The 25,566-nt window shown below is 45.1% G+C and overlaps 1 protein-coding gene across 2 annotated transcripts in view; it reads right to left on the bottom strand.

Annotated features, from left to right (window-relative positions):
• The window catches only part of LOC117876851 (cytochrome c oxidase assembly protein COX16 homolog, mitochondrial), a 75,851-nt gene extending 65,477 nt beyond the window's left edge, over nt 1–10,374 (bottom strand). The window contains exons 1-2 of one of the 2 annotated variants that reach the window (XM_034769306.1): nt 10,184–10,374; nt 8,824–8,907 (exon numbers count right to left, since the gene is read on the bottom strand). In XM_034769306.1, coding sequence (XP_034625197.1) covers nt 8,824–8,907; nt 10,184–10,279 — 180 coding nt within the window. In that variant the 5' untranslated portion in view covers nt 10,280–10,374. The remainder of the gene's footprint in view (nt 1–8,823; nt 8,908–10,183) is intronic. The other variant, XM_034769307.1, reaches the window with a different exon arrangement.
• Nucleotides 10,375–25,566: the final 15,192 nt, after the last annotated feature.

Below are 25,566 nucleotides of genomic sequence, written 5' to 3'. Positions count from 1 at the left end.
AACAAGCATGTTATCTCTGGAGAGACAAACCCACAGTTTGAGAATTGCAAAACTAATCATCTCTGATGGTATCTTCTAGACTGAGCATTAAGTCCCATTGGGTGGATAGAAAGATTAACCTAAATAATGTATACAGAAGCCCTTGGAACCCCATAAGATTGGATCCCTAATCCATGAACTAATTTACAAAACTTTTCTTAAACATTACATGAATATATTGTCTCACACTATAGAATTTATAATCCTTATTCGATGATGAGATACATTATAGCTCAAAGATATCCTAATTTAAAATTTTTTTCCTCAAAGCATTTTATCAAAAAATCTGTTTTAAAATCAGTTTTGATTTATAAGAAAATCATTGATTTTTATCCACCCTGATTAAAACATATTTACTCACCCCAATTCTAGTAAGCTGCAAATTGCTGCCTCACATTTAAACAGATGACCCAGCATACCCTGTGCTGTGGACAACCCAACTGGAGAACAGAACCAACCTGAAAAGCTCAGATAAACCTGTATTTTTTTTATGTGAGAAAGCTGTTAATATTTTACACTTTATAGAATGTGCAAGAGAAGAAATAAAAAAGGTTCTGAATTCATTACATGCTGAAATGTCCCTCTGACTAGTTATTTTGAAGCATTCAACATATGGATCTAATGGTGGTATTTTTTCATTTTTTTGGACATCTAAAGGTCAGCTTTAAAAATAAATACTTATAACTTATACAATACTTTGCATACTAGTAGCACTGCCACCATAAATACCCTCTTAAACGTTCCAAACTGGATTATTCCTATATGCATCAATGATTAGCTATAAAATAACCCAACATTTTACCGTAATCATGCATGCACAGAAGACTAACATGTTGCAAAGTAGAATAAAAGAAGGTGACGTAAGAGTACCATCTGTCACATAAATTCAGCAACCTCAGTAAGCGTTTTATGCAAAAACAATTGACATTAAATTCTCCTTAACTTTATTTTTAAATCTACCCATTCTCTTCTCTGTTGAAGTGTGTTATGCAAACAGTTATGGATGGCATTGGGCTGATTATTAAGGCTGCATTTCAGATGGAGGATGCTAGTGCTTGTCACCAATTCAAATTGAGTTGTTCACTGATGGCATGAGAACTCCCTGACTTACTGCACTTCCCTGAGTTATCCTGAACAATCTAAAGCAGCCACCCTTAGTCTCTTGGGTTAGCAAAATAACAAGAGCCAATTTCTCTGACATCACCTAGCAATTTGCTGTATTATAGAATCCCCGTTGCTAAAGAAACTCATTCCTGCTGCAGCACCGATTGTGAAAGCCAACTTACAAAATTACATTTCCTTTGTCATAAATCCCTAAATTAATCACATCACAATATTCAATACTGGCAACTCAGATCATGCACTGGTGAAAAGAAAGCAGGAAAATGTTATGAAATATATTACTGGAGCAGTAATATGATAATTTTCAAGCCAGTCTTCTCCAAGACAGCTGCTGCCAAAGCCTCAAGCTCTGCATTGTGTAGCTGCAAAACTGGAAGTCATATGAATTTTTTTTTTTGTTTGTTTGCAGTGATCAGAGTTAAAAGGTTTTGGGGGTTTCCTTTTTTAAAAACTGTTGTGCGTGCAGTTCAGTGCTGGTGAGAGGTGCCGGTTGGACAGCTCTGGAGAACGAAGTCCTCCATTTATCCACTAAACAAGTGCAGCAGCACTGGAAGCTTCCATCCCACCGAAACAGCTATCTGGCTCAACTCTGAGCTGGAGGGATGCCCCTCTAGGGCAAGGCGATAGTTTAGTCTCCATGGACATTTCAAATCATTGGTCCCTATGATGTGACTGCTAATAAGGGAGACAATTAGTGCCAGCTGTAGTGGTGGTTTTGTACCATGAACATTTGTCTAAATGGGAAGTTTACTGAGACTCCCAACTCATTTCGTATGAGCAGCCTCCAGATGGTAACGTATAGTCCAGGGGTGAGCAAACTTTTTGGCCTGAGGGCCACATTGGGGTTCCGAAACAGTATGGTGGGCTGGGTAGGGAAGGCTGTGCCTCCCCAAACAGACTGGCCACCGCCCCCTACCCGCCCCCTCAGAACTCCCAACCCATCCAAACCTCCCTGCTCCTTGTCCCCTGACCACCCCCTCCCAGGACCCCCTGCTCCTAACTGCCCCCTGGAACCCTACCTTCTACCCAACCCCCCCTTGCTCCCTGTCCCCTGACTTCCATGACCCCGATCCACAGGCCCTCCAGGACTCCCATGCCTATCCAACTCCCTGTTCCCTGACCGCCCCCCACCCCCGCATCTCTGCCCCATCCAACCGCCCCTGCTCCCTTGACTGCCCCCTGGAACTCCCTGCCCCTTATCCAGCCCCCCACCCCGCTCCCTTACCATGCCGCTCAGAGCAGCAGGACTGGCAGCTGCACTGCCTGGCCAGAGCCAGCCACGCTGAGGCTGCAGGGCAGGGGGAACAGCAGGGGAGGGGCTGGGGGCAGTCAGTCAGTCAGTCAGTGTGTGCTAAATCCAAGTGTGAAGACAAATAGGACAGAGAAATGGCTTAGGGGTAAAAAAAAAACATCTCACACAAGCCTCATTTTTCCCCTCCCACCTTATCCCTTCTCCCCTTTCATTTGAGCAGAAATCTGGGTGGGATCGTTCAGTTTGGTTCTCCTCCCCACAGAAGGGGGAGGGTCTCTAACTCAGGACTCCTCTTTGTGGCAAAAAGATTAACCTGATTTTCATTTCAGGCCATAGAGCTTCCTTTTGAAAGGTGCTAGAGTGTCTTGAAAAAAATATATATATATTTGATGCAAAGCACAAATTAAGAAAAAAAATGTTTAGGAATTGTGTGTTAGCAGATGACAACCAATAGAGAAAGGAGTGAACATCATTAGAGTGCATAAATACTTCTAGCTTAGAGATCAGCAATAGCCTCTCTTCTGCTGCAACCAACCCAAGTTGAAAACAAGGGCCAGCCCTGCTGGGAAACCTACTCCTTAACAAACATTGCAACCTGTTGTTCTCCGACTATTCTGCCTCCTGTAGCCACTGCCAGCAGAATTCTTCTGCACTGTTCATACACAACTACAGAAACACAGAAGGGTGTGTATGTGTATTTCATGAGCAGATAAAATATACCAAGTAAAGGGCCCTGCTGACAACCCTAGGGCAGCAACTTGGTTTAAAAAAAAAAAAAAGGCAGATTGTTCTATTCAAGATTGGAGGCAATGGCATTCAGGCCTCAGATTGCAGGTCTCAGCGCACAGTACTCCATCTTGATCCAAGCAACCAGATCACCTGGATCAGTTTGGAGCACTGCATATTGGGACCATATTCAATGTAGTAAGATGAGACCCTGAAACATAATCCCTTGTATCAGAGGCCTGGTATGAGACCTAAGGCCTGAACTAAAGTAATGGTCAAGACTTTAACATAAGCAAAGTTAAACTGTGAGTCAGAGGCAGGCACTGCTCACAGAAGCTGGCAAGAAGGTGGCTGATAGTGCACGTATACACATACCTAAAAGGTACTAAGCACTAGTAAGATAAACATGTGCCAGGATGGTACAAGAACATTCCGGTACTAACATTCCACATAGATAATAAGGAACAGGCTGACCTATCCTAAAGACAGTGTCAAAAGGATAATATGATGGATAGAATTGTTTTGTTCGAATCAACATGTACCAGGAGAGAGACAGCAATACGTCAGGAGTGATGTGTAACTTGTTTGTACCTGTGTATAAGAATGCACCCTTGAGTGGTTGTCTTTTGTCTGGCCTAAGGGGGCAGTGAAGAATCCTGCCACTGACTGAACTGGTCTATTGTCAGGGAGCACACATATACAAGCAGAACTGTTGACTTCTGATCCGGGGAGTTAGAGACTGTGTTTCATTTGACAATAAACCTGGCCTGGTGCCTTATCGGAGTCTGTGGTCCATGGGGTTGCTCTTGGGGTCTGCTGTGCCAGCTATCTGCGCAGAGCTGGGGCAGCACACAGAGGGAAACACACACACACACACACACCCCTGTTATCATTGAACACAGCAGAGCATCACAGCGGTGATGCTGGATGACATTCGAGATGCGAATGGCTGGGGGCCACATTGTAAAGCTCAGTTTTGTCACACGCTGTAGACACTGCAGTCTATTTTTTTGGCAAAAAATCTTGTTTATTAAAATGTCCATTTCTTAACGTATGGGAGAATGCAGAAAAGGCATTTAATAGAAACCAGTCTCAGAACAACAGAGGAAACAGCAACCCATATGTTCCTTTGCGTGAGCATTAGCAAAAATGGGCTTTTTCAACCAGACTGTTGTCATCTTGCATTATACACAGTGCATGGACTGGTCAGGTGACAAGGGAATTTCACTCAGCAGCTGCAGCTGTTTGGAGAACAAATATGCTGTGGTGGTCAAGCACAGCTTACTGTTACAAACAACACTGTCCCTTTCTTTAAAAAAAAAATAAATAAATAAAAAGGGAATCCTAGTACCATTTTAAAAACTAAGTTTACTGCCACCCATAAATCATAGGTGCAAATCCAGCTAAGGTTTATTGTGACCAAGCCTCTTTCCATCTGCTCGCACACTGGTGGTTTCTGAGCGTGAAAAGATATTGGTATAAGTTCAGTTACCATTAGACTAATAGCTACATTACAAAAAACAAAGAAACCATCACCACTGTTGCCATTAACTGTCCCCCTAGTTGTCAGTATTAGGACAGGGCTAAAAACTCAATGAGCCATGGAAACAGAACTAACCTCCTGCCCCTCTCTGTGATTCCACCTGATAAGGACCGAGATATATTGCAGGGCTGTACAGAGGAAATGGGGGAGGAGGAGGAGAAGGAAGCCAACATCGCCACTACTGTGTATCATCTTTTCTGAGGATAAACAGAGGACTACAGTCTACATGACTCTCAGGCTGGCCCATTCTACCAGCACTAAATTCACACATACACAATCTATTCAAAATGAAGTTGGGGTCCTATTCACAGAATAAAAGAACATTGCTATGTTTTCGGAAGACATTCATTCAGAAACTCTCTCACATGCCCTAGACCTAAATCAATGCACTGAAGGACTAAGGAAAGACACTGTATATCAGCTAATTCAGGCAGCCGTACTAGTTTACCAAACTAAGACCAGAGCTGAACCAGCCATAGCAGACCATTCAGGTGTGCACACTAGCTTCCAGCATACCATAGGCTGTTTCAAAGGATGGTCTCACCTAGAGCAGTGCCATACTCCAGAAAGGATGCAGCTGAATAAGAGTTTAGAAGCAGTGGTGCAGCAGGGACCCAGTACAGAAACTCATCTCATCATTAGATTAGAGGAGCAGTGCTTGGAATAATAGCCACAGACACATACCGGTGACAGCATATGAATCAGTGGTTGGGAGAAATTGTTTTAAAGACTAAAACAGCATTAACAAAAGATTTTTATCCTCTATGTACAGCACTAGTAGGTGTTTGTTTACATATACATCAGTTTACCTACAAGACTCAGAAGCCAGTTTGGGTCTCAAGGATAAGTATTAAGGCCCATTTGTTCTTCATCTACACATTCTAGGCATATGACGATTTAAATTCAATATGTTTCATACAGTAAAGTGTATTTTGAACAGAAAAGTCACGAAGCAATAAATATAAATTCCCTGAAGATTGAGATTCACATTCTGTGAATTTTTAGTGGAATGCTATGTGTGAGCTTAAGGGTGCCATGATGCTGGCAGAGCATCAAGAAGCAGAGGAAATGCTCCTTGTGTGTTTGTAATGGGAGTTTTGGCACTTGATGCAATAAGTGAAGACAATGTAGTAACGATCTGTGTACCCAGAAATTAATGTCAGCAGTGTCCCTTAGAATCTTTATTCATAGCAAGAATCTTGCTCAGTTCTAGGATGCGCCATCTTCACTTAGATCCTACAAGGTAACGGAAGTGAAATGTGCTCAGCATATTACAGGATCAGGCATTCAGAAATTCACCTACTTTTTGGAGTCTGAACCCACTTCATTAAGAGATCCTCAGATAGCCATTTATTTAAATACATTAAAAAAATAGAGTGGCTTCACCAGACCATTAGGCCTGCAAGAGACTGCCCACCCAAAAAACACATTGCATGGTAAAAAGGCAGGCTCCAGAATGCAGACAAAAATCTTTCTGAACACTAGTCAGAGCTTCCAGAGCTTTCAACTAGCGATAAAAATAACCCCAAAAAACATAAATCCATTCTGCCAGCAGAATGTTTATTAATTTAACCAGACAAATAAGTCTTTAGTAGGAGCCTGGCAGACCACTGTCATTCCTTGATGGTGCTTAGAAGTACTGACCACTTATTCCAATGCTGCTGGTGTGTTCCTTCCTGGCTGAACTCTGTTCCCTGCTCTGTATGTGACACAAAGAGCAGAGTGCTGATTAATAGGAACACACAAAATGGCAATGCAACAATATGCACAGCACTTTCAATGCCAGAGGCAGAATTCAGAGGAAGAATGGGAAACACAAGCCATTTTTATTACAGCGCAGAGAGAGAAACCGATAAATGTAAAGAAGACAGAAGAATCTACCTTTATCAGGCTAGAAAGTGCAATAGTTCAAGATGCTACAGTTGAGACTATATCTCTGTATGCAATAAAAAGTTAGAATTCAAGATGTATTTTAAAAAGGTCTACCTGCTATGACTCAAGTTCAGAGCCTCAGGTTTCTGTTTTTCTCTTACAATATCTGATGGCAGAGCAAGAATCATAAGAAGCTCCACATTTATATTCCTTATACAGCTTTAGGTGCTTAGAAAGTCATTGGCTGTAGCAGACAAACGAAGAACAATTAACTTGACTCTTGGCTACTACTGTGAGCGTAGGAGGTGATTTGCAACACTCATTTTAAAACGTTATTTATTTGTAATTTTTAAGTGAGTACGTATTTTCTTAATCATTTGGAAAAACAATCTGTATTTGTCTGAAGGAAATGCATTTCCAGTCACCTTTAAATGTGTTAATTGCACTGGAAAGTAATCTTACATGCTCAGTGTCTCGGAAGAGTGTATGGTGCCAGCTCCATTGGCAGTAGTACCAAAGAGCCTTGCTGGCACAGTATCATCTGAAAGTGTCACAGGAGGAATGGGACACTGACAGACATACCCCTATTCAGGCAGACAGAGTTATCTGTGGAATAAGAAACAACACTGACTGAAAGCTAGGACCCTTCCTCTGTAATGGAGAACCAAGTGTGATACAGGCCTGCATGATAACCTGCAGGTGGTAATGAAAGAGTTAATCCCCCTGTTCCGTTCTGAAATAGGAAATGGAGAGAGATGGATACAGCAGGAAATAAAGATAAGTACACTAACTGGATACACAGGCAACACAGCCTTCTTCCTCACAATAGCAAGTTCAAGTTACAGCTGCAAGGTCAGTGGAGTTCATTCCAACATCTACACAGATGTTACCATCTTAGTGCTTCAGGACTCTACACCCTCTAGCATTCAAGCTGCTAAATGCTGTTCCATGCCAGGTTACATCACTTTCCTAAGCACATGTTGCCTTATGCCAGGCACTGGTATCACCATATGTCAAGTTTGTAGAATTAAAGAAAATGAGATTCACTGATTTATCTTGGGGGTGAGGGTGGAGATCTGTCCCTGTTCATTCCATTGATTTGTTAATTCGCACTCTCTACAGTCCAGCTGGTGTTAGGAAGAAAACACTCTTTCCTGCTAGGATAATGTGACTGAGGAACTTTGATGATCATGTTACTCTCAGAGGCTGATAATTTGAGGCTTTAAAGATCACTTAAATAAGAAAACCTCTTTGACTCAAAGCAGATCAAAATTAGTCTTTAAGATTATCTTTTTCACTCAGATCTGCAGAAAGAGTGGCAGATTAGACTTCAAGTTGTAAAATGAAAGACAATGAGGTTCATTTCAAGGCAGTTTGAATGCATTTTTAAATGAATTTAGTGCTGATGAAGGGGCTGACAGACCTCATGACTAAAGACCTCTTTTTATCAACAAAGCAAGTATGGCACAGGAAACAACATTCCAAGTTTTCCTCACAGTAAAACAATGCTATATGTACCAACAACTTCTGAAGAAATTAAGCCTCTATTATTTTTGGTTGCAAAGACATTGTTGCCTCAGTTCACAGTCAGTATCTTCCTGACTATGCACACAGATCCAGTGCCACTGCTGCTGCTCCTAGCTTCCCAAACAGTATGAGTGAAGTTAACAAGATTCTGTTTAGCTTCACTGATGCTATTCAGAACTCCTTGAGCAGCTGTGAAATTAACAAGAATCATATCCTCACCACTCTCTTCCTGCACTGGAAAGCTCTGGAAAGCAAAAGAGAGGGGCTCTGAAGTATGTACAGGGGGAGAAAAACTTTAAAGAGGGGGCTAGGAGTATGAGACTCTCACTCCCCAACCAACAATAAGGCATCCCCAGGGATAAGAGCTATGGTTATTAAGTGTTAAATTTGTTAATAGCCTTTTATTTGAAATGTCACCTTGTTGTTTCATTAAGGAAAGGGGGTAAGTAGGAGCCCCTGATTTACCTTCTTTACATCATTGTTTTACATATCTCTATCAAGTCACCTCTTTGTCTCAACTGTAAAAGGATTAAATTGTATACTTTAATATCTCCTCAGACAGAAGCCCTGCTGTGGGGCTAAGAATTGCTATTGCCTTTCTTGATCCCCTTCCATTTCTACTTTATCTTAGCTTTTTTGAGCTGTGTTGACCAAAACTGAACAAAGTTTTCAAGGTGAGGGTATACCATCAATTTATATAATGGGATAACATCAGGATTATTTTCCACTATTTTTCACTCACCTTAAAAATCTTGTTTGCTTTTTTGACCATCACAATACATGTAGATCTTTTCACCGAGCTGTCCACATTGCTGGCTAGGTCTTCCTTTTTGAGTGAAAAGAATGAGGGGTACTTTCGCACCTTAGAGACTAACACATTTATTTGGGCATAAGCTTTCATGAGCTAAAACCCACAAGTACTCCTTGTTCTTTTTGCTGATACAGACTAGCATGGCTACCACTCTGAAACCTTTTTGAGTGGTTACATTTAAAACTCATCAGCACGTTTGAGCACTTGAATTATTTCTAGCAATATGCATTCTCTTATGCTTACCTATACTGAACTTTATTTGACATTACCCTGCCCAATTGCACCACTTTGTTTGGTTACTCTGGAGTTTAATTTCCTTTTCTAATCTTAGTTATCATAAATAATTGTGCAGCATCTACAGTTTTGTCACATCACTCATCTACCTATTCCTTCATTTAAAAGTACAGGCAGCACAAAAAGCCATTGCAGAGCTACAGCTCAGCAGTAACTAAACCCAAGTCTCACACACACCCCTCTATACCAGTAGTTCTCAAACTTTAGAAACTGAGAACCACCGTTTTGATTTAAAATTTTGCTACAGACCTCCAAGCCCCCCCCCCCCCTTTGCTTGCCCTCCCCCTCCCAGCATTGCTGCTGCAGCACAGACGCTTCCTACATCTAGGGAAGGGCACTGTAGTTAATCTAACCCGCTGAGAGGTTAAGCTAAGTCATTCATAACCGAGCAGCGTCTATAGTGGGAGTAGGGTTGGCCGATGTGCCTAACGGGTCTGAGCGATGCAGCCAGGTAGGGAAGGCGCTATGTGAACGAACGAACACCAGCAACACCATCGTCTAAGCGCCTGATTTAAACCAACCAAGTTTCCAACAGCGCAGCCTTTGAACAGCGCGCTCGGAAAGTCTTTCACAAAGAAATCGGGGTTTGCCCGCCCCGGTTAGCGTCTCCCGGGGTCCGCCACAACCCAACCCGCTCAGGCGGGGCCTGTCCGCTCTCAGCAGCAGGAGCGGACAGCAGCGACCCGGCTCCGCACCGAGCACCGACAAGCGGAGAAGGGGACCCCAGCGCTCCGCTCACAGCGGGGCTCGGAGGCGAGGTGCACGGGGACAGCGCCTCCTGAGCCGGACACGACACGGCGGCCTCAGCCGGGCTCCCCCGGGACCGGAGCGGCGGGGACGGGAACCGAACCGGTAACGCCCCCCACAGACACAGCCTGGGCGCGGCGGCGCCTCCCAGTAGCGGGGTCACCGACCGGCTCCGGAGAGCGCCCCCGGCCCCTGCCCCGCCCCCTGCCGGCCGCGAAGAGCGCTACTGGCCCCGCCCCCTGCTACTCACCATCATGGGGACCCCGTATCGCAGCGTCTTATTCTTCACGAGCGGCCGCAGCCTCTCCAAGCCCCGCCGCAGGCTCCGCGCCGCCGCCTCCTGCATTTGGCCCCGCCCCCAACACTTCCGGGAGGCGCGGTCCTTTTCAAAACCAGCCCCCCGAGGACACTGCGCCCTGAGCAACTCGGTTCCGCCCCGCTGCAGGGAGGGGCCACGCTCAGCGCAGGCGCAGCCATAGCATGACGTGAGCTTCGGGAACGCGGCTGGAGAGACCCGCATCCAATCCCCCGCGGCACTCGCTGCGGGGCGCCCCGCTCAGAGAAGAGTCGGGGGGGGGGGGGGGGGCGGTGTAACATTAAACTGCTTCCGGTGTAATTTGCGGCAGGTAGCGGGTACTGCGGGGAGGTTCCCCATGTCGCAGCGAGCAACTTCCGCTCGCCTCGCGCCCGCTCCAGGGGTGGGCGGAGGTGGAAAGGGGGATTGTGAAGCATGAACGTCACAGCTTCAGTGTGGCCAGGTGGCCAAGCCCTCATTAAGCAAAGGGGAGGGAATAAGGGAAATTGAAGGCGGGGGGGGGGAGGAGAGACTCTTAATTCCTTGAGTTTAAAATGCCCTGGGATGACCTACCTCGGATAGCAAAGGAGCAGTATTACCGCAGTATCGCCGTTGTCAAGACATGGACAGGAATAAGTGCATTTAACACCCGAGTCACCATTATAGTGTGTGGCCTTACTGCTAACAAGGTGTGTTTTTAACTGCGGGGGATCTTCCCGGCTCTTTGAGCTCTGGTCAAGTGAAAAATTCTCTAATATGCATTAGCTACTAAAAACAATGGGGGGAGACAAGGCACTTCAGTTTCACCAGAGGGTAAACTAGGTGAGGTTAATATTATGCCTCTGCCCAACCTATACAAAGAAGTAACAATAATTTATGTAAAAATATCTTTGATTTTGGCGAGAAGTACAAAAAGCAAACTTGTCAGAATGAAGATCACCAAAATGTATCAGAACAAAATAGGCAGCAAACCTAAAGGCTATAAAATTAAATCTTCAATTAGAAATGTAAACAATTCAGAAGAAAAAACATGTACACAGCAATTGAAATAATAGAAGAGTAGTTTGTGTTTCCGTGTTTGCAGGATGAGAATTACTTACAGAAATAAGAATTTTTAATACATTTTAAATTAAAGTGTGTGTGGGAGGGGAACCATATAAGTCCAAAGTGGCATTGAATGTTATAGTGGGATTCTCAAAAGCCTCTAGGTCCTTTTGTCCCTCAGAGAATATTTGGGAACCAAGTACTACACACAAGTGGTGATATGAAAAAGCACTAGGGTACAGGATAGAGAATCAAAACAACAGGGACTAAGGTGATCCCCATTGACAGATCAAAAGAAACTGAAGAAGTTTTGATATCAACTCAGGAAATCAGTCAGACTTGGTATGCATATGAGCCTGAAGAATAAACTTGAGTCATAAAATAAAGAAAAAAATAGAATTAAAAAATGTAAATTACAAAAGTGAGATGTGATTGCTGACGCTACTAGCAACTATTTAAATATGAATTACTATTTGCTAATAAAAATATAAAAAGCACAATGACATCTGCACAATTATAATGAAGGAACATGATGACATGCCAAGAGTAATAAAAATAGCATTTTAAAAAGTAAATAATTTAAAGGAATGAAACTACATTTACAGTGCAGTACAAGAAAAAGGCAGTCCAATTCAGGCAATCTGAACAGCAGCCAAGACAAATTTGTGAACTGCCATGAGGCTTTATGCAGACATATAAACAGATTAGGGCAGGAGCGCCAGAAGCTTCCTAGAAGTGGGAGGGCAACTGTCACCGAAACCATGGCCCTGGCCCCTGCTCTGCCCCTTCCCCCAAGGCTCTACCTCCACTCACTCCTCTCCGCCCCTCACCCCACTGAGCGACCTTAAGGCAGATAAAAAGTGATGGGGTCATTGCCCCCGGCCCATCCTGTTCCAGGACCCCTGGATTAGGTTTTTTAAAAAATAAACAAACAAAAACAAAACCACTAACACCATGTATGACAATTATAATTTTTAGGGGAGGGTGTACCTGTAAAATATTTCACCAAGTCCAGTCTTTTTTAGCAGCTCAATACATCACTTCAGATAAAGAAGCACAGCCTTATCTAGGCATTGGGATGCACTGTGCCCTTGAGAACACAGCCCTGGGAAGCGGGTGCTGAGAGGTATCTTCCTGCAAGGGAGGAAAGAGCCCCTCTGCCCCACAACATCCTATTTTTGCAACCACTGCAGAGAGCTCACTTCATTTGAGGTAACTTTTATCCTCACTTCATTTGAGGTAACTTTTATCTAGAGCCCAGGGGTTCTGCCCACCACAGTACCCCCTCTCTCTGGGTCTCCCCTCCCAGGCTCCCCCCAGCCCTCTAAACCCACCTTGCCTCAGTGGCTACTGCCAGTCATCATCTAGCCCCCGCTCCGTGGGGCCGACCGCAGTCTGAAAACCACTCATCATCAGCAAGGGGTTTAGGACCTACTGCCTTTGCCTATCTCTGGGCTACCCCTCTGCAGCCCCAGTACCTTTTTAAGACCTGCAGCCTGGGGTTTTTCTAGGCTGGAGCTCCTCAGCTTCCTCTGCCTTTCCCCAGCACTGCTCTACCTCAGGTACCCTTCTCAGTTCCTAGGCAACCAGGTCCTTCTCCCTCAAGAAGCTAGAGAGAGAATGTGTGCCCTAGCTTCTGGCCCACTGCCCTCTTATAAGGCCAGCTGGGCCCTGATTAAGCTGGCCACAGCTGTGGCTGCTTTCCCCATCAGCCTACCTTTTCCCAGCTGCAGCCCTCTCCAGGGCTGCTTTTACCCCTTCAGGGCCAGAGCGGGGTGACCACCTCGCTACACAGTGCCTCTACCTCTTTCTTAACCCAGACTCCTGCCCCCATCCCAAGGGTTGCCAATCCTCCAGGATTGTCCTGGAATCTCCAGGAATTAAAGATAATTCCTAGAAGATAATAAGGTGATAAGTAACAGTCAGCATGAATTTGTCAAGAACAAATCATGTCAAATCAACCAAATAGCTTTCTTTGACAGGGTAACAAACCTTGTGGATGGTGGGAAGCGGTAGATTTGGTATATCTTGACTTTAATAAGGCTTTTGATGCTGTCTCGCATGACCTTCTCATAAACAAACACAACCTAGATGGAGATACTGTAAGATGGTGCATAAGTGGTTGGAAAACCATTCCTAGAGAGTAGTTATCAGTGGTTCACAGTTAAGTTGAAAGGGCATAACAAGGGGGTCCCACAGGGATCGGTTCTGGGTCCAGTTCTATTCAATATCTTCTATGATTTAGATAATGGAATAGAGAGTACACTTATAAAGTTTGCAGACAATACTAAGCTGGGAGAGGTTGTAAGTGCTTTGGAGGATAGGATTAAAATTCAAAATGATGTGGACAAACTGGAGAAATGGTCTGAAATAAATAGGATGAAATTCAATAAGGACAAATGCAAAGTACTCCACTTAGGAAGGACCAATCAGTTGCACACATCCAAATGGGAAATGACTGCCTAGAAAGGATTACTGTGGAAAAGGATCTGGTGGTCATAGTGGATCACAAGCTAAATATGAGTCAACGTATCACTCTTGCAAAAAAAAAAAAAAAAAAAAAAAAAAAGCAAATATAATTCTGGGATGTAATAGCAGGAGACACAAGAAGTTATTCTTCTGCTCTACTCTGCATTGATTAGGCCTCAACTGGAGTAGTGTGTCCAGTTCTGGGCGCCACATTTCAGTCCAGAGAAGAGTAACAAAAACAATTAAATGTCTAGAAAACATGACCTCTGAGGAAAGATTGAAAAAAAATGGGTTTTTTTAGTCAGGAGAAGAGAAGACTGAGGGGAGACATGATAACAGTTTTCAAGTACATAAAAGTTTGTTACAAGGAGGAGGGAGAAAAATTGTTCTTCTTAACATCTGAGGATAGGACAAGAAGCAATGGGCTTAAATTGCAGCAAGGGCAGTTTAAGCTGGGAGCCAGAGTAGTGGGCAGGCCTGGATCCACCACCCTCGCCACTGGGGAAGTGGCTGGACAGTTGACTGTTGGACATTAGGAAAACTTTCTAACTGTCAAGGAACTGGACTAGATGACCTCTCGAGGTCCCTTCCAGTCCTATGATTATCTCTATTTGAAGATTATGTCATGTGATGAAATCTCCAGAAATATGGCCAACCAAAATTGGCAACCCTACCTGTGATGGGGGATCCATTCACCACACTGGCGCCTCCTGATGGCTGTCTCGGGGATTAGTACTGCAGGTCGGTACGTCTTCTCCCAATGGTGTCTCGCCCGCCATCATGTCTGCTCCCAAACCCACATCACTCCAAGGACCACTGCATCCTGTTCATGGTTTGAGCGTTGGCCTGCTAAACTCAGGGTTGTGAGTTCAATCCTTGAGGGGGCCACTTAGGGGGTTGGGGCAAAATCAGTACTTGGTCCTGCTAGTGAAGGCAGGGGGCTGGACTCAATGACCTTTCAGGGTCCCTTCCAGTTCTATGAGATAGGTATATCTCCATATATTATTAAGGCGGGGAAGGGGGAGAGATAGCTCAGTGGGTTGAGCATTAGCCTGCTAAACCCAGGGTTGTGAGTTCAATCCTTGAGGGGGCCATTTAGGGAACTGGGGTAAAAATCTGTCTGGGGATTGGTCCTGCTTTGAGCAGGGGGTTGGACTAGATGACCTCCTAAAGTCCCTTCCAACTCTGATATTCCATGATTCTATGTCACAATCTCTGCTTCCCCACCATCTGAGGGCCCTGCAGTCAACTGTCCAGCCACTTTCCTAGTGGCGAGGGGGGTGTACGCAGGCCTGCCCGCTACTCTGGCTCCCAGCCTAAGGACCCTGTAGATGGCAGCCACGTATTGCATCCTCTTCAACTCAATTCATTTTCCTGGGCCACTTCCCCATGGTTCCAGCACCTTCTTCACCCTCGCATCAGGATGCCAGTCCTAGCACCCAGCCAGGAGCTCCCTCTACTCCCCGTTCCTGCCCAGCACGGCTCTGTCCAGGGTGCTAGCTTCTCTCTATCTGCAAGGCACCTAGTCCACACTCCTTAAGCTCCAGGGAATAACTGGCCTTGCATTGCCTGGGTCTCTTTTTATATGGGCCTGTTGGGCCCTGATTGGCTGCTTCTCACAGCCCCTCTCTTATTGGCTGCTTCCTGCACAGGCTCTTTAGGGCTCTATAAACCCATTGCATCCCAGTGTGGGGCAGACACCCCATCACACTACCCATCCCTGATTTTGCACCTCTTCTTCCCCTGCCTCTAACTGCTTGACCCTCCTGTGTGTTCAGGTTTTCCCTACACACAGATTCTGCCCATTTCTTGCTTCCGATTTCCTGCCCAAACTTCCGAGGGTGCGTGGAGCTGCCCCATTGTCTCTTGGGTTCATGCTGCATCTTCACCAGAACAGGAGCAGGCTCCCCTGTGAATCATTACAGACCTAACTTCCCAGCAACTCCAATGATGGGATTCACTCATAATAATAACAAAAGAATGTGGTGCCGCCATACATCCAGCTCCACCATATGGCCATGCAGAGCTTTGAGTGTTTTGTTTGCTTTTCTTCTTACTTTATTACCATCTTGGGAGCCAGGGAACATTTCTCCTCTGCTCTGTACCATGCTAATTGCACTGATGGTGTTCAAGTAGATACTAACAATACTAAAGGGACATTAGCATGTTAAAAATGATACTTTAAAACAGTCCTTACCTTTGTTACAAGTATTGCCCTATTACAACTAAACAGATTTTGTAAATTCTGCTTTGCTTTTCAATGCTAATGCTATTTTGTTGACATGTTTTCATTTCAGTTAATGGATATGAGTGATTCCAATAACTTTTTAAGTACACAGTCTGAAAAGCCTGTGTGCCTCAAACTGGCAAAGAAGTCACTGTCTTAACTCCATAACCCTGGGCCTCCTTCCTTATCACTGCTCTCTAGGATGGGCACTCAGGTAGCTCAGGGTGGGAGCCATGAGGGAACGTATTCTTAGATAACACCACTACATCTGAACATTTCATGTAGCTTAGGACTCACAAGAGTAGATGTGCGTGGTTCACTCCACTGCAATGGAGCATTTCAGTAGCTAAATTTGGGACTTTAGGAACAGAGCAAATTAGACTGTTTATTATACTAGTATAATTCTTGTTTCTCCACTAGATGGCATCAAACATCTGAACATAAGAATGGCCATACTGGGTCAGCCCAATGGCTCATCTAACCCAATATCCTGTCTTCCAACAGTGGCCAGTGCCAGATGCTTCAAACAGAATGAACTGAACAGGGCAATTATCGAGTGATCCATCCCCTGGCATTCAGTCCTAGTTTCTGGCAGGCAAAGGTTTAGGGACACCATGAGCATGGTGTTGCATTCCTGACATCTTAGTTAATAGCCACTGGTGGACCTATCCTCCAGTAGCAAAATTTGGGACTTTAGAAACTGGGCAAATTAACCTGTTGATTGTACCAGTATACTTCCTGTTTCGCCACTAGACGGTGTCAAACATTAGTGCAGTTACTTCACATTGTCTCCATAGAAAGCTGCAGAAAGTTTCTGCCAACTGTGGCAAGGGGATACCAGAGAGTAACCAAGTCCCTGTCCACACAAATCTTTAATTAAGTTTGTAGCCACTTACTGGCATGGTCAGCTTTTAAATGTGGGTTGTGTATGGACACCAGGAGGTTAAATCTCAGTGGTTGTAGCAGCTAACAATGGGTCTCCGCATCCCTGCCTGGTCTGGCACAGGGGTGCCTTTCTGTAACCAAATCAGCACACTTGGTTGTTTGGGGCTTTTTGTTTGTTTGTTTTGCAAGGCAGATAAGACCGCTCTCCCCCCCCCCCCCCCCCCCCCCCCCGAATTGTATAACAGGATTGGCCAGTCCTCCTTCCTCCCAGCAATCTGGGCTGGTGGACAGCCTAGAATGCATTGCCCCATGCACTTCTGCTCTGTATTCAAGTTTTCTGGACCTGGAATATCCTACTGAAATCCCATAGGATAACTGCCTAGATTTTCCCAGAATGCACTAATACAAACATTATTAGGCAGCACAGAAAATTTGTCAGTGTTGCTTATCACCTGCTAAGATGCCTGTTGCCTCGAACCAGCTACAAAATCACAACTACAGTTATGTATGGAGGGACTCAATGATGCAGCAATTTGCAGCCACTTTCTCATCTTCCCCTCTGCCTCCAATTGAGAGAGACTGAAGATGGTCCCAAACCAAAATCCCGAATCCATTTGGATTGCATTATGGTCCTGAGCGCCAAATTCCCAGCTCTTGACTCCCCATAGTGTGCAAAACTCTGAATGTGAGCTTTTTGATTGGCCCATCTCTTTGTAATGGGCTGAACCAAATCCCCAGATCCAAATATTCTCAAAACTCTGGGAAAGTTCAGATCTGGATCAAACATCACCACTGATTCCTCTCACTACAATAGTCCAAATCCTGTGTTCAAACATGCTGAATCTTGGGAATGTTTGGATCTAGATCTCGAATTGAAGCCTGATTTTATCAGGGTTTGCCCATCTCTATTCAAGACTCCAGCTAAACTACAGTCAGACAGACTGGTCAAAAAAAGAAACTGATCTTTATAGTTGAGTTAGCCCTGATTAAACTCCTACCTGCCTTGCTTCACACATGGCATAACCACATTCTGAAATAATCCATATAAAATACTTCATTCACCCTCACTGAGCAGGCTGGATGCTCTGGCTGTGTGGTCTGGGTGAGCCGGAGGTTGCTATAGATACAATGCAGGACCTTTCAAACCATTTACAGGATATGAATTAAATAAGGACATTCACTATTTCACACTCTTTTTTTTAAACTACATCCCACTCAGGCTGTTTAAATTGCATTACCGGTGCTGCATGTCTACTAATTTCTTAACCCATGTGGGGTCGTTTCTCTCACGTTTATTTCTTTAGTTGTCAGTCTGCTGCATTCGAACTGAAGTTCCCACCCTTCTCTTAACTGGTAAGGAAGCTCTTCGGGGCAGGGACCATCCTTTTGTTCCCTGCTTGTACAACACTTAGCACAGTGGTTTTCTGATCCATGACTGGGGGTTTACAGGCACTACGGTAATACAGTCCAATAATCATGATAACCATTCCTTGACAGCAATTCTGGTGGTCCTGCAGCGGCAGTTCAGTATTTCAGAAGCCAATGGAAATCCAAAGACACCCACTTTGGTATAGCCAGCAGCAAAGCTGAGGCCATTTTAGTGCTGCTAAACACTGGTGGGATGGAGGGCATACAGGTTGATACTCTTTCACTTAGGGCCTGACCCTGCAGCCATACTCAGGCAAAATTCCCTTTGGAAGTCAGGGAAGTTTGCCTTGAGTGTCGACCTCTTTGAGGTCACAGAAAGAAAGAGAGAGAGAGAGGCTCTCAGTATAACCCTCAGCAGGGCTGGCTCTGGCTTTTTGGCCGCCCCAAGCAAAAACAAAAAACAAAAAACAGGGCGGCCAGAACAGCAAAGCAAAAAAAAAAAAAAACCTGCTTGTGCAGGGGGACCAGCTGGGGGGGGGGGGGGGGGGGGGGGGGGGAGAGAGAGAGAGAAGGAGGCGGCCAGGGCTACAGCAAGGGCACTACCATGCGGCCCCTCCCGCTGCGCCGCCTCCTGCCACCTGCCCCGAGGGCTCCGCTCCCATCGGCAGGGAGGGAAGGAAGAGGACTGCCCTGCAGGGCGCTCTGGTTCTCCGCGCCGCCATCCCCTACAGGGCGGCCGGAGTGGAACAAGAACAAAACAAAACAAAAAAAAACGGCCGTGCCGCCCTAGGATTGGGCAGAATGCCGCCTCGAACAATCTGCCGTCCCAAGCACCAGCTTGCTCAGCTGGTGCCTGGAGCCGGCCCTGACCCTCAGGCTGATAAGGAGCTTGGTGTTACCAAGTGGCCAGATGATTTATCACAGAGAATCCCTCAGGGGGATTTCTCCTTCAAGGATCTCAGAGGAGAACATGGTCTTTATCCCCATCTTCCCAGAGACTGTATCAGCTCAATCAGCCAGCGACCAGATGTCATGAAGAGGCAAAGACTGCAGGGAATCATTTGAGAAGAGAACAAACCCTTCTGCATTGCTTAAAAAACAAACTGGTGTGAACTTTGATAGTTGCTATGGCATTTACAGCCATGAAGCTAATCCTACGATGTTTTTCAGAGAGGTGAGGATACGGGAGGAAAGGGTTGTCTTTTTCAGCCCTGGTGTCCTCTGGGTTCTGGCAGTTGGAAGCCCGGGGATGATTTTGCACTGTGCATGCATGCTATGCAATGCATTCCAGTTGTGAGATGGGTCACAAACATACCTGGGTCAATACCATCGCCGGCTGGACTGTCTGTTTTATGGGGAGTATTTGAAAAGAAAAGAAAGTTCAAGTGAAACTCTCTGACTTGGAGTGTTGAGCTGTTTAAAACTTCCCTTTTTGTGCTTCTGTAGGAAATGTGATAGGAGGACCTGGGTAGGATGAAGTGAGGTTCAAACACAAATTCAGCCTCTTCTGGAGGGCTGAGTTCAAAGCCCACCAGGTCACAGATTAAATGCGTTTAATCTCGTCCTAATTCTCAGTGATTTTTTTCCACTTCCCCAGACCCATCCCGCACTTCGGTGTGATTTACAGTCTGAGTCAAACTGGGCCAAGAGGACTGAGCCCCCCTGACAAAGCTAGAAGAGGGCAACATGATGGGATTAGGAAGTGCTGTAGCTCAGGAGGAAGGCAGTGCACTGGCAGAGCTGCGAGGGAGAACAGGACTGGAATAGCAGAGCGTGTTCCAGTTCAGGATTGATGTGCATTCGGAGACCCAGGGAGGAGAAACGTGTACAGCACCTGCCTGCACTATTTATAACTGAAATCAACACTATTAGTCTCTCATTTGATGTTCAAAACAGCACCTTTTTCAACCAGATAAGGACAAGTTACAGGTGTGTTGTCAATTGGCCAAACATTGCTTTAAACTGTGCATGTGCAGTCCCAGCTGGCTTTCATGGGCGGATCATTCTTGCCTCTGAGGGCAGAATTTCTCCTATAATGTTTAACTGTCTATTAAAGCGCATTGACTAATGCAGTCCTCAGGCTCCAGCTGCCACCAGTTTTTCATTTTAGTCACACGAATCAACACAGCCATGAGTAATAAAACAACAGGTGCGTAACTTTCTGTAGGCTCTACAAAAACAAAGCTATAGAGCTTGGACCATCTGTTATCGTGGCACGAGTGTGCATTTTAGTTTAGATTAAGAACCACAATGAATTTCTACTAGTAACCACTTGTGTGCGCCACATAGCACCAGGCAGCTGGTGCAAAATGTGTCAGGTGCTGCCACCCATGGAGTTGTATCACCATAAGGTGTTGGCAAAATGTCAGCATTTCCCAGGAACACGATTGCGTTGTGCATGCTACTGCAGCAAAGGGGTTCAGTATATACCAATGGATTTGAAAAATGCCTGAGTGGAAGTGGGAGATTGAGAGCTTCCTTAGTAATCAAATGAGACCTGCACAGCCTGAACATCTGGACAGCATCACAGCAAACCTAGATCACTGGTTCCCTGCATCAGTCAATGAATTAATTACAAAGAATTGCTAAGTGCTTCAAACACAGGGCCAGCTCTAGCCACACGTGGCAGACATGAGTACAGTTGACAATAAGAAGGGACCAGGGCCGGCTCCAGGCACCAGCTTGCCAAGCAGGTGCTTGGGGCGGCCACTCCGGAGGGGGACGGCACGTCCAGCTATTCGGCGGCAATTCGGCAGATGGTCCCTCACTCCCGCTGGAGCGAAGGACCTCCCGCTGAATTGCCGCCGCAGATCGCGATCATGGCTTTTTTTTTTTAGGGTGGTTTTTTTTTTTTTTGCGCCGCTTGGGGCGGCAAAAACCCTGGAGACGGCCCTGGAAGGGACGGTGAGATGACGTAGGGAAGAAGCAGCTGAAGGGGAGAGCCTGCAACCAGGAGGTGCATAGGGAAAAAGCAGAGAAGCTACTGCATGGGGGTTGTTGAAGGGGTGAGGTGCGCTCAAAAGGAACAGCTGTCTTTGAAGTTCTACATCAGGTCATGTCAGCGAGGAAGATGATGTGTCAACCCCCACTGACACTTAAAAACCTACTAAGCTGCTAATTTAAATTTCAAGCAGATAGTTCAAGGAATTTAATGTCCCATACAAAGGGTCCCCAACAGCCTGGAGACCTGACTAAATACAGAGTGAAGAAAAAGAGAATACTATTGAGTGGAATCATAATAGGAAGAGATGGACAGATCTATTGTAACCACTGAGTCCATCCCCCAGGCTTGGAGTCAGGACTCTGGAATTCTACTCCCACTTCTCTCACTTTTGTGACTTCAGGCCACTGACTTAGGCCAACATTTTCAAAAGTAGATATCTAAAACCAGGCATCTTAATCCATGTTTAGGCACCTAACTAATTGGCCTGATTGTCAGAGGTGTTGAGGACCCTTAATTCTCCTGGCAGTCTGTCACTATTTATATTAGTAGTATTTTTACAGCAACATAGGTGAGAATAGTGCTTTCTAGACAGATAAAAGTCACATTCCCTGTCCCAAGCAGGTGATAAGCTATGGGTTGCAGGATGAAGCCCTAATGGCCCAGTCCTGTTCCCAAGGAACTCATGGTACAGCCCCCAATGGCTGTTAACATGCATGACAGGACCCTTAGATTGTTAATGCCACAGGATTTGGGACCAAATTCAACACTGTTAAAGGAGAACAGTGGGAGCAGCTATGCCAGAATTGAATTTGGCCCCTTGTCTTCCTATGTGCTCACTAAGTACCATACACATCAATGGTACTATATAAATAATAATTGTAAAAAGGATCCTGATTCATTGAGGCAACACTAAGCTGTAGAAACAGTTCTGCACTTCAGTGGTGATTCCCCTTTTATTAGGGCCCTGATTGCTTTTCCACGTTAGACAGGCCAGGAGCATAAACAAACTATGCCTGATGATCAAATATACATGAAAAGTAAACTGTAGCACATCTGGTGAAGACGCTCTATGCCAGGGGTGGCCAACCTGTGGCTCCGGAGCCACATACGGCTTTTCAGAAGTTAATATGCGGTTCCTTGTATAGGCACCGACTCTGGGGATGGAGCGACAGGCGCCAACTTTCCAATGTGCGGTGGGGTGCTCACTGCTCAACCCCTGGCTCTGCCACAGGTCCTGCTCCCTCCCCTGAGCCTGCCATGCCCTCGCTCCTCTCTCTCCCCGCCCCCCCCCCATAGCTTCCTGCATGCCACAAAACAGCTGATCGGGAGGTGCAGGTGCTGATCGGCGGGGCTGCCGGTGGGTGGGAGGCACTGGGAGTGGGGGAGGAGGGAGCTGATAGGGGGTTGCTGACATATTAATGTGGCTCTTTGGCAATGTACATTGGTAAATTCTGGCTCCTTCTCAGGCTCAGGTTGGCCACCCTTGCTCTATGCTGACGGGAGAGAGCTCTCCCGTGGGCATAATAAAACCACCTCCACGAGGTAGGCAGTAGCTATGTCGGTGGGAGAAGCTCTCCCATTGACACAGCACTGTCCATGCTGGCGCTTCTGTCGGCGTAACTTATGTTGCTCAAGAGGGTGGCTTATTCACACCCCATGTGACATAAATTATATGAACATAAGTGATAGTGTGTACAACTCCTTAATGGTGTTTCCATTCAGTGACCAAATCCTCCAAGAAACCAATCCATCTAATGAGATGATTAAGAACATAAGAATGGCCATACTGGGTCAGACCAAAGATCCGTCAAGCCCAGTATCCTGTCCTCTAACAGTGGCCAATGGCAGGTGCCCCAAAGTGAATGAACAGACAGGTTATCATCAAGTGATCCATGCCCTGTCACCCAATCCCAGCTTCTGGCAAACAGAGGCTAAGGACACCATTCCTGCCTATCCTGGCTAATAGCCATTGATGGAGCTATCTTCCATGAATCTATCTAGCTCCCTTTTGAACCCCATTATAGTATTGGCTTTCATAACACCCTCTGACAAGGAGTTCAATAGGTTGACAGTGCGTTGTGTGAAAAAATACTTTCTTGTGTTTGTTTTAAACCTGCTACCTATTGATTTCATTTGGTGGCCCCTTGTTCTGGTATTATTAGAAGGAATAAATAACACTTCCTTATTTACTTTCTCCATACCACTCATGATTTTATAGACATCTATCATATCCCTCCTTAGTCGCCTCTTTTCAAAGCTGAAAAGTCCCAGTCATATTAATCTCTCCTCATACGGAAGCCGCTCTATACCCCTAATCATTTTTGTTGCCCTTTTCTGAACCTTTTCCAATTCCAATATATCTTTTTTGAGAGGGGGCGACCACATCTGCATGCAGTATTCAAGGTGTGGGTGTACCATGGATTTATATAGAGGCAATATGATATTTCTGTCTTATTATCTATACCTTTCTTGAGGATTCCCAACATTCTGTTTACTTTTTTGACTACCGCTGCACATTGAGTGGATGATTTCAGAGAACTATCCACAATTACTCCAAAATCTCTTTCTTGAATGATAACAGCTAATTTAGACCCCATCATTGTATATGTATAGTTAGGATTATGTTTTCCAATGTGCATTTATCAACATTCATCTGCCATTTTGTTGCCCAGTTACCCAGTTTTGTGAGATCCTTTTGTGCACTCTGCCTGGGACTTACCTATCTTGAGTAGTTTTGTATCATCTGCAAATTTTGCCACCTCAGTCTTTACTCCTTTTTCCAGATCGTTTATGAATATGTTAAATAGGACTGGACCCAGTACAGTTCCCTGGGGGACACCACTATTTACCTCTCTCCATTCTGAAAACTGACCATTTATTCCTACTCTTTGTTTCCTACCAATCCATGAGAGAACCTTCTCTCTTATCCCATGACTGCTTATTTTGCTTAAGAGCCTTTGGTGAGGAGCTTTCTGAAAATCTAAATACATGATATCCACTGGATCTCCTTTGTCCGCATGCTTGTTGACTCTCAAAGAATTCTAGTAGATTGGTGAGGTATGATTTCCCTTTACAAAAAACATGACTATTTCCCAAGAAATTATGTTTATAGATTCATAGATTCTAGGACTGGAAGGGACCTCGAGAGGTCGAGTCCAGTCCCCTGCCCGCATGGCAGGACCAAATACTGTCTAGACCATCCCTGATAGACATTTATCTAACCTACTCTTAAATATCTCCAGAGATGGAGATTCCACCGCCTCCCTAGGCAATTTATTCCAGTGTTTAACCATCCTGACAGTTAGGAACTTTTTCCTAATGTCCAACCTAGACCTCCCTTGCTGCAGTTTAAGCCCATTGCTTCTTGTTCTAGCCTTAGAGGGTAAGGTGAACAAGTTTTCTCCCTCCTCCTTATGACACCCTTTTAGATACCTGAAAACTGCTATCATGTCTCCTCTCAGTCTTCTCTTTTCCAAACTAAACAAACCCAATTCTTTCAGCCAGTCATGTTCTCAAGACCTTTAATCATTCTTGTTGCTCTTCTCTGGACCCTTTCCAATTTCTCCACATCTTTCTTGAAATGCGGTGCCCAGAACTGGACACAATACTCCAGCTGAGGCCTAACCAGAGCAGAGTAGAGTGGAAGAATGACTTCTCGTGTCTTGCTCACAACATACCTGTTAATACATCCCAGAATCATCTTTGCTTTTTTTCCAAAGCAGCATCACACTGTTGACTCATATTTAGCTTGTGGTCCACTATAACCCCTAGATCCCTTTCTGCTGTACTCTTTCCTAGACGGTCTCTTCCCATTCTGTATGTGTGAAACTGATTTTTTCCCCTAAGTGGAGCACTTTGCATTTGTCTTTGTTAAACTTCATCCTGTTTAACTCAGACCATTTCTCCAATTTGTCCAGATCATTTTGAATTATGACCCTGTCCTCCAAAGCAGTTGCAATCCCTCCCAGTTTGGTATCATCCGCAAACTTAATAAGCGTACTTTCTATGCCAATATCTAAGTCGTTAATGAAGATATTGAACAGAGCCGGTCCCAAAACAGACCCCTGCGGAACCCCACTCGTTATGCCTTTCCAGCAGGATTGGGAACCATTAATAACAACTCTTTGAGTACGGTTATCCAGCCAGTTATGCACCCACCTTATAGTAGCCCCATCTAAATTGTATTTGCCTAGTTTATCAATAAGAATATCATGCAAGACCGTATCAAATGCCTTACTAAAGTCTAGGTATACCACATCCACAGCTTCTCCCTTATCCACAAGACTCATTATCCTATCGAAGAAAGCTATCAGATTGGTTTGACATGATTTGTTCTTTACAAATCCATGCTGGCTGTTCCCTATCACCTTACCACCTTCCAAGTGTTTGCAGATGATTTCC

Source organism: Trachemys scripta, chromosome 4 (genome assembly GCF_013100865.1).
Source record: "Trachemys scripta elegans isolate TJP31775 chromosome 4, CAS_Tse_1.0, whole genome shotgun sequence".
NCBI lineage: Eukaryota > Metazoa > Chordata > Testudines > Emydidae > Trachemys > Trachemys scripta.
Note: the sequence above shows the minus strand (reverse complement) of the source record. Positions and strands in the feature narration are given on the sequence as shown.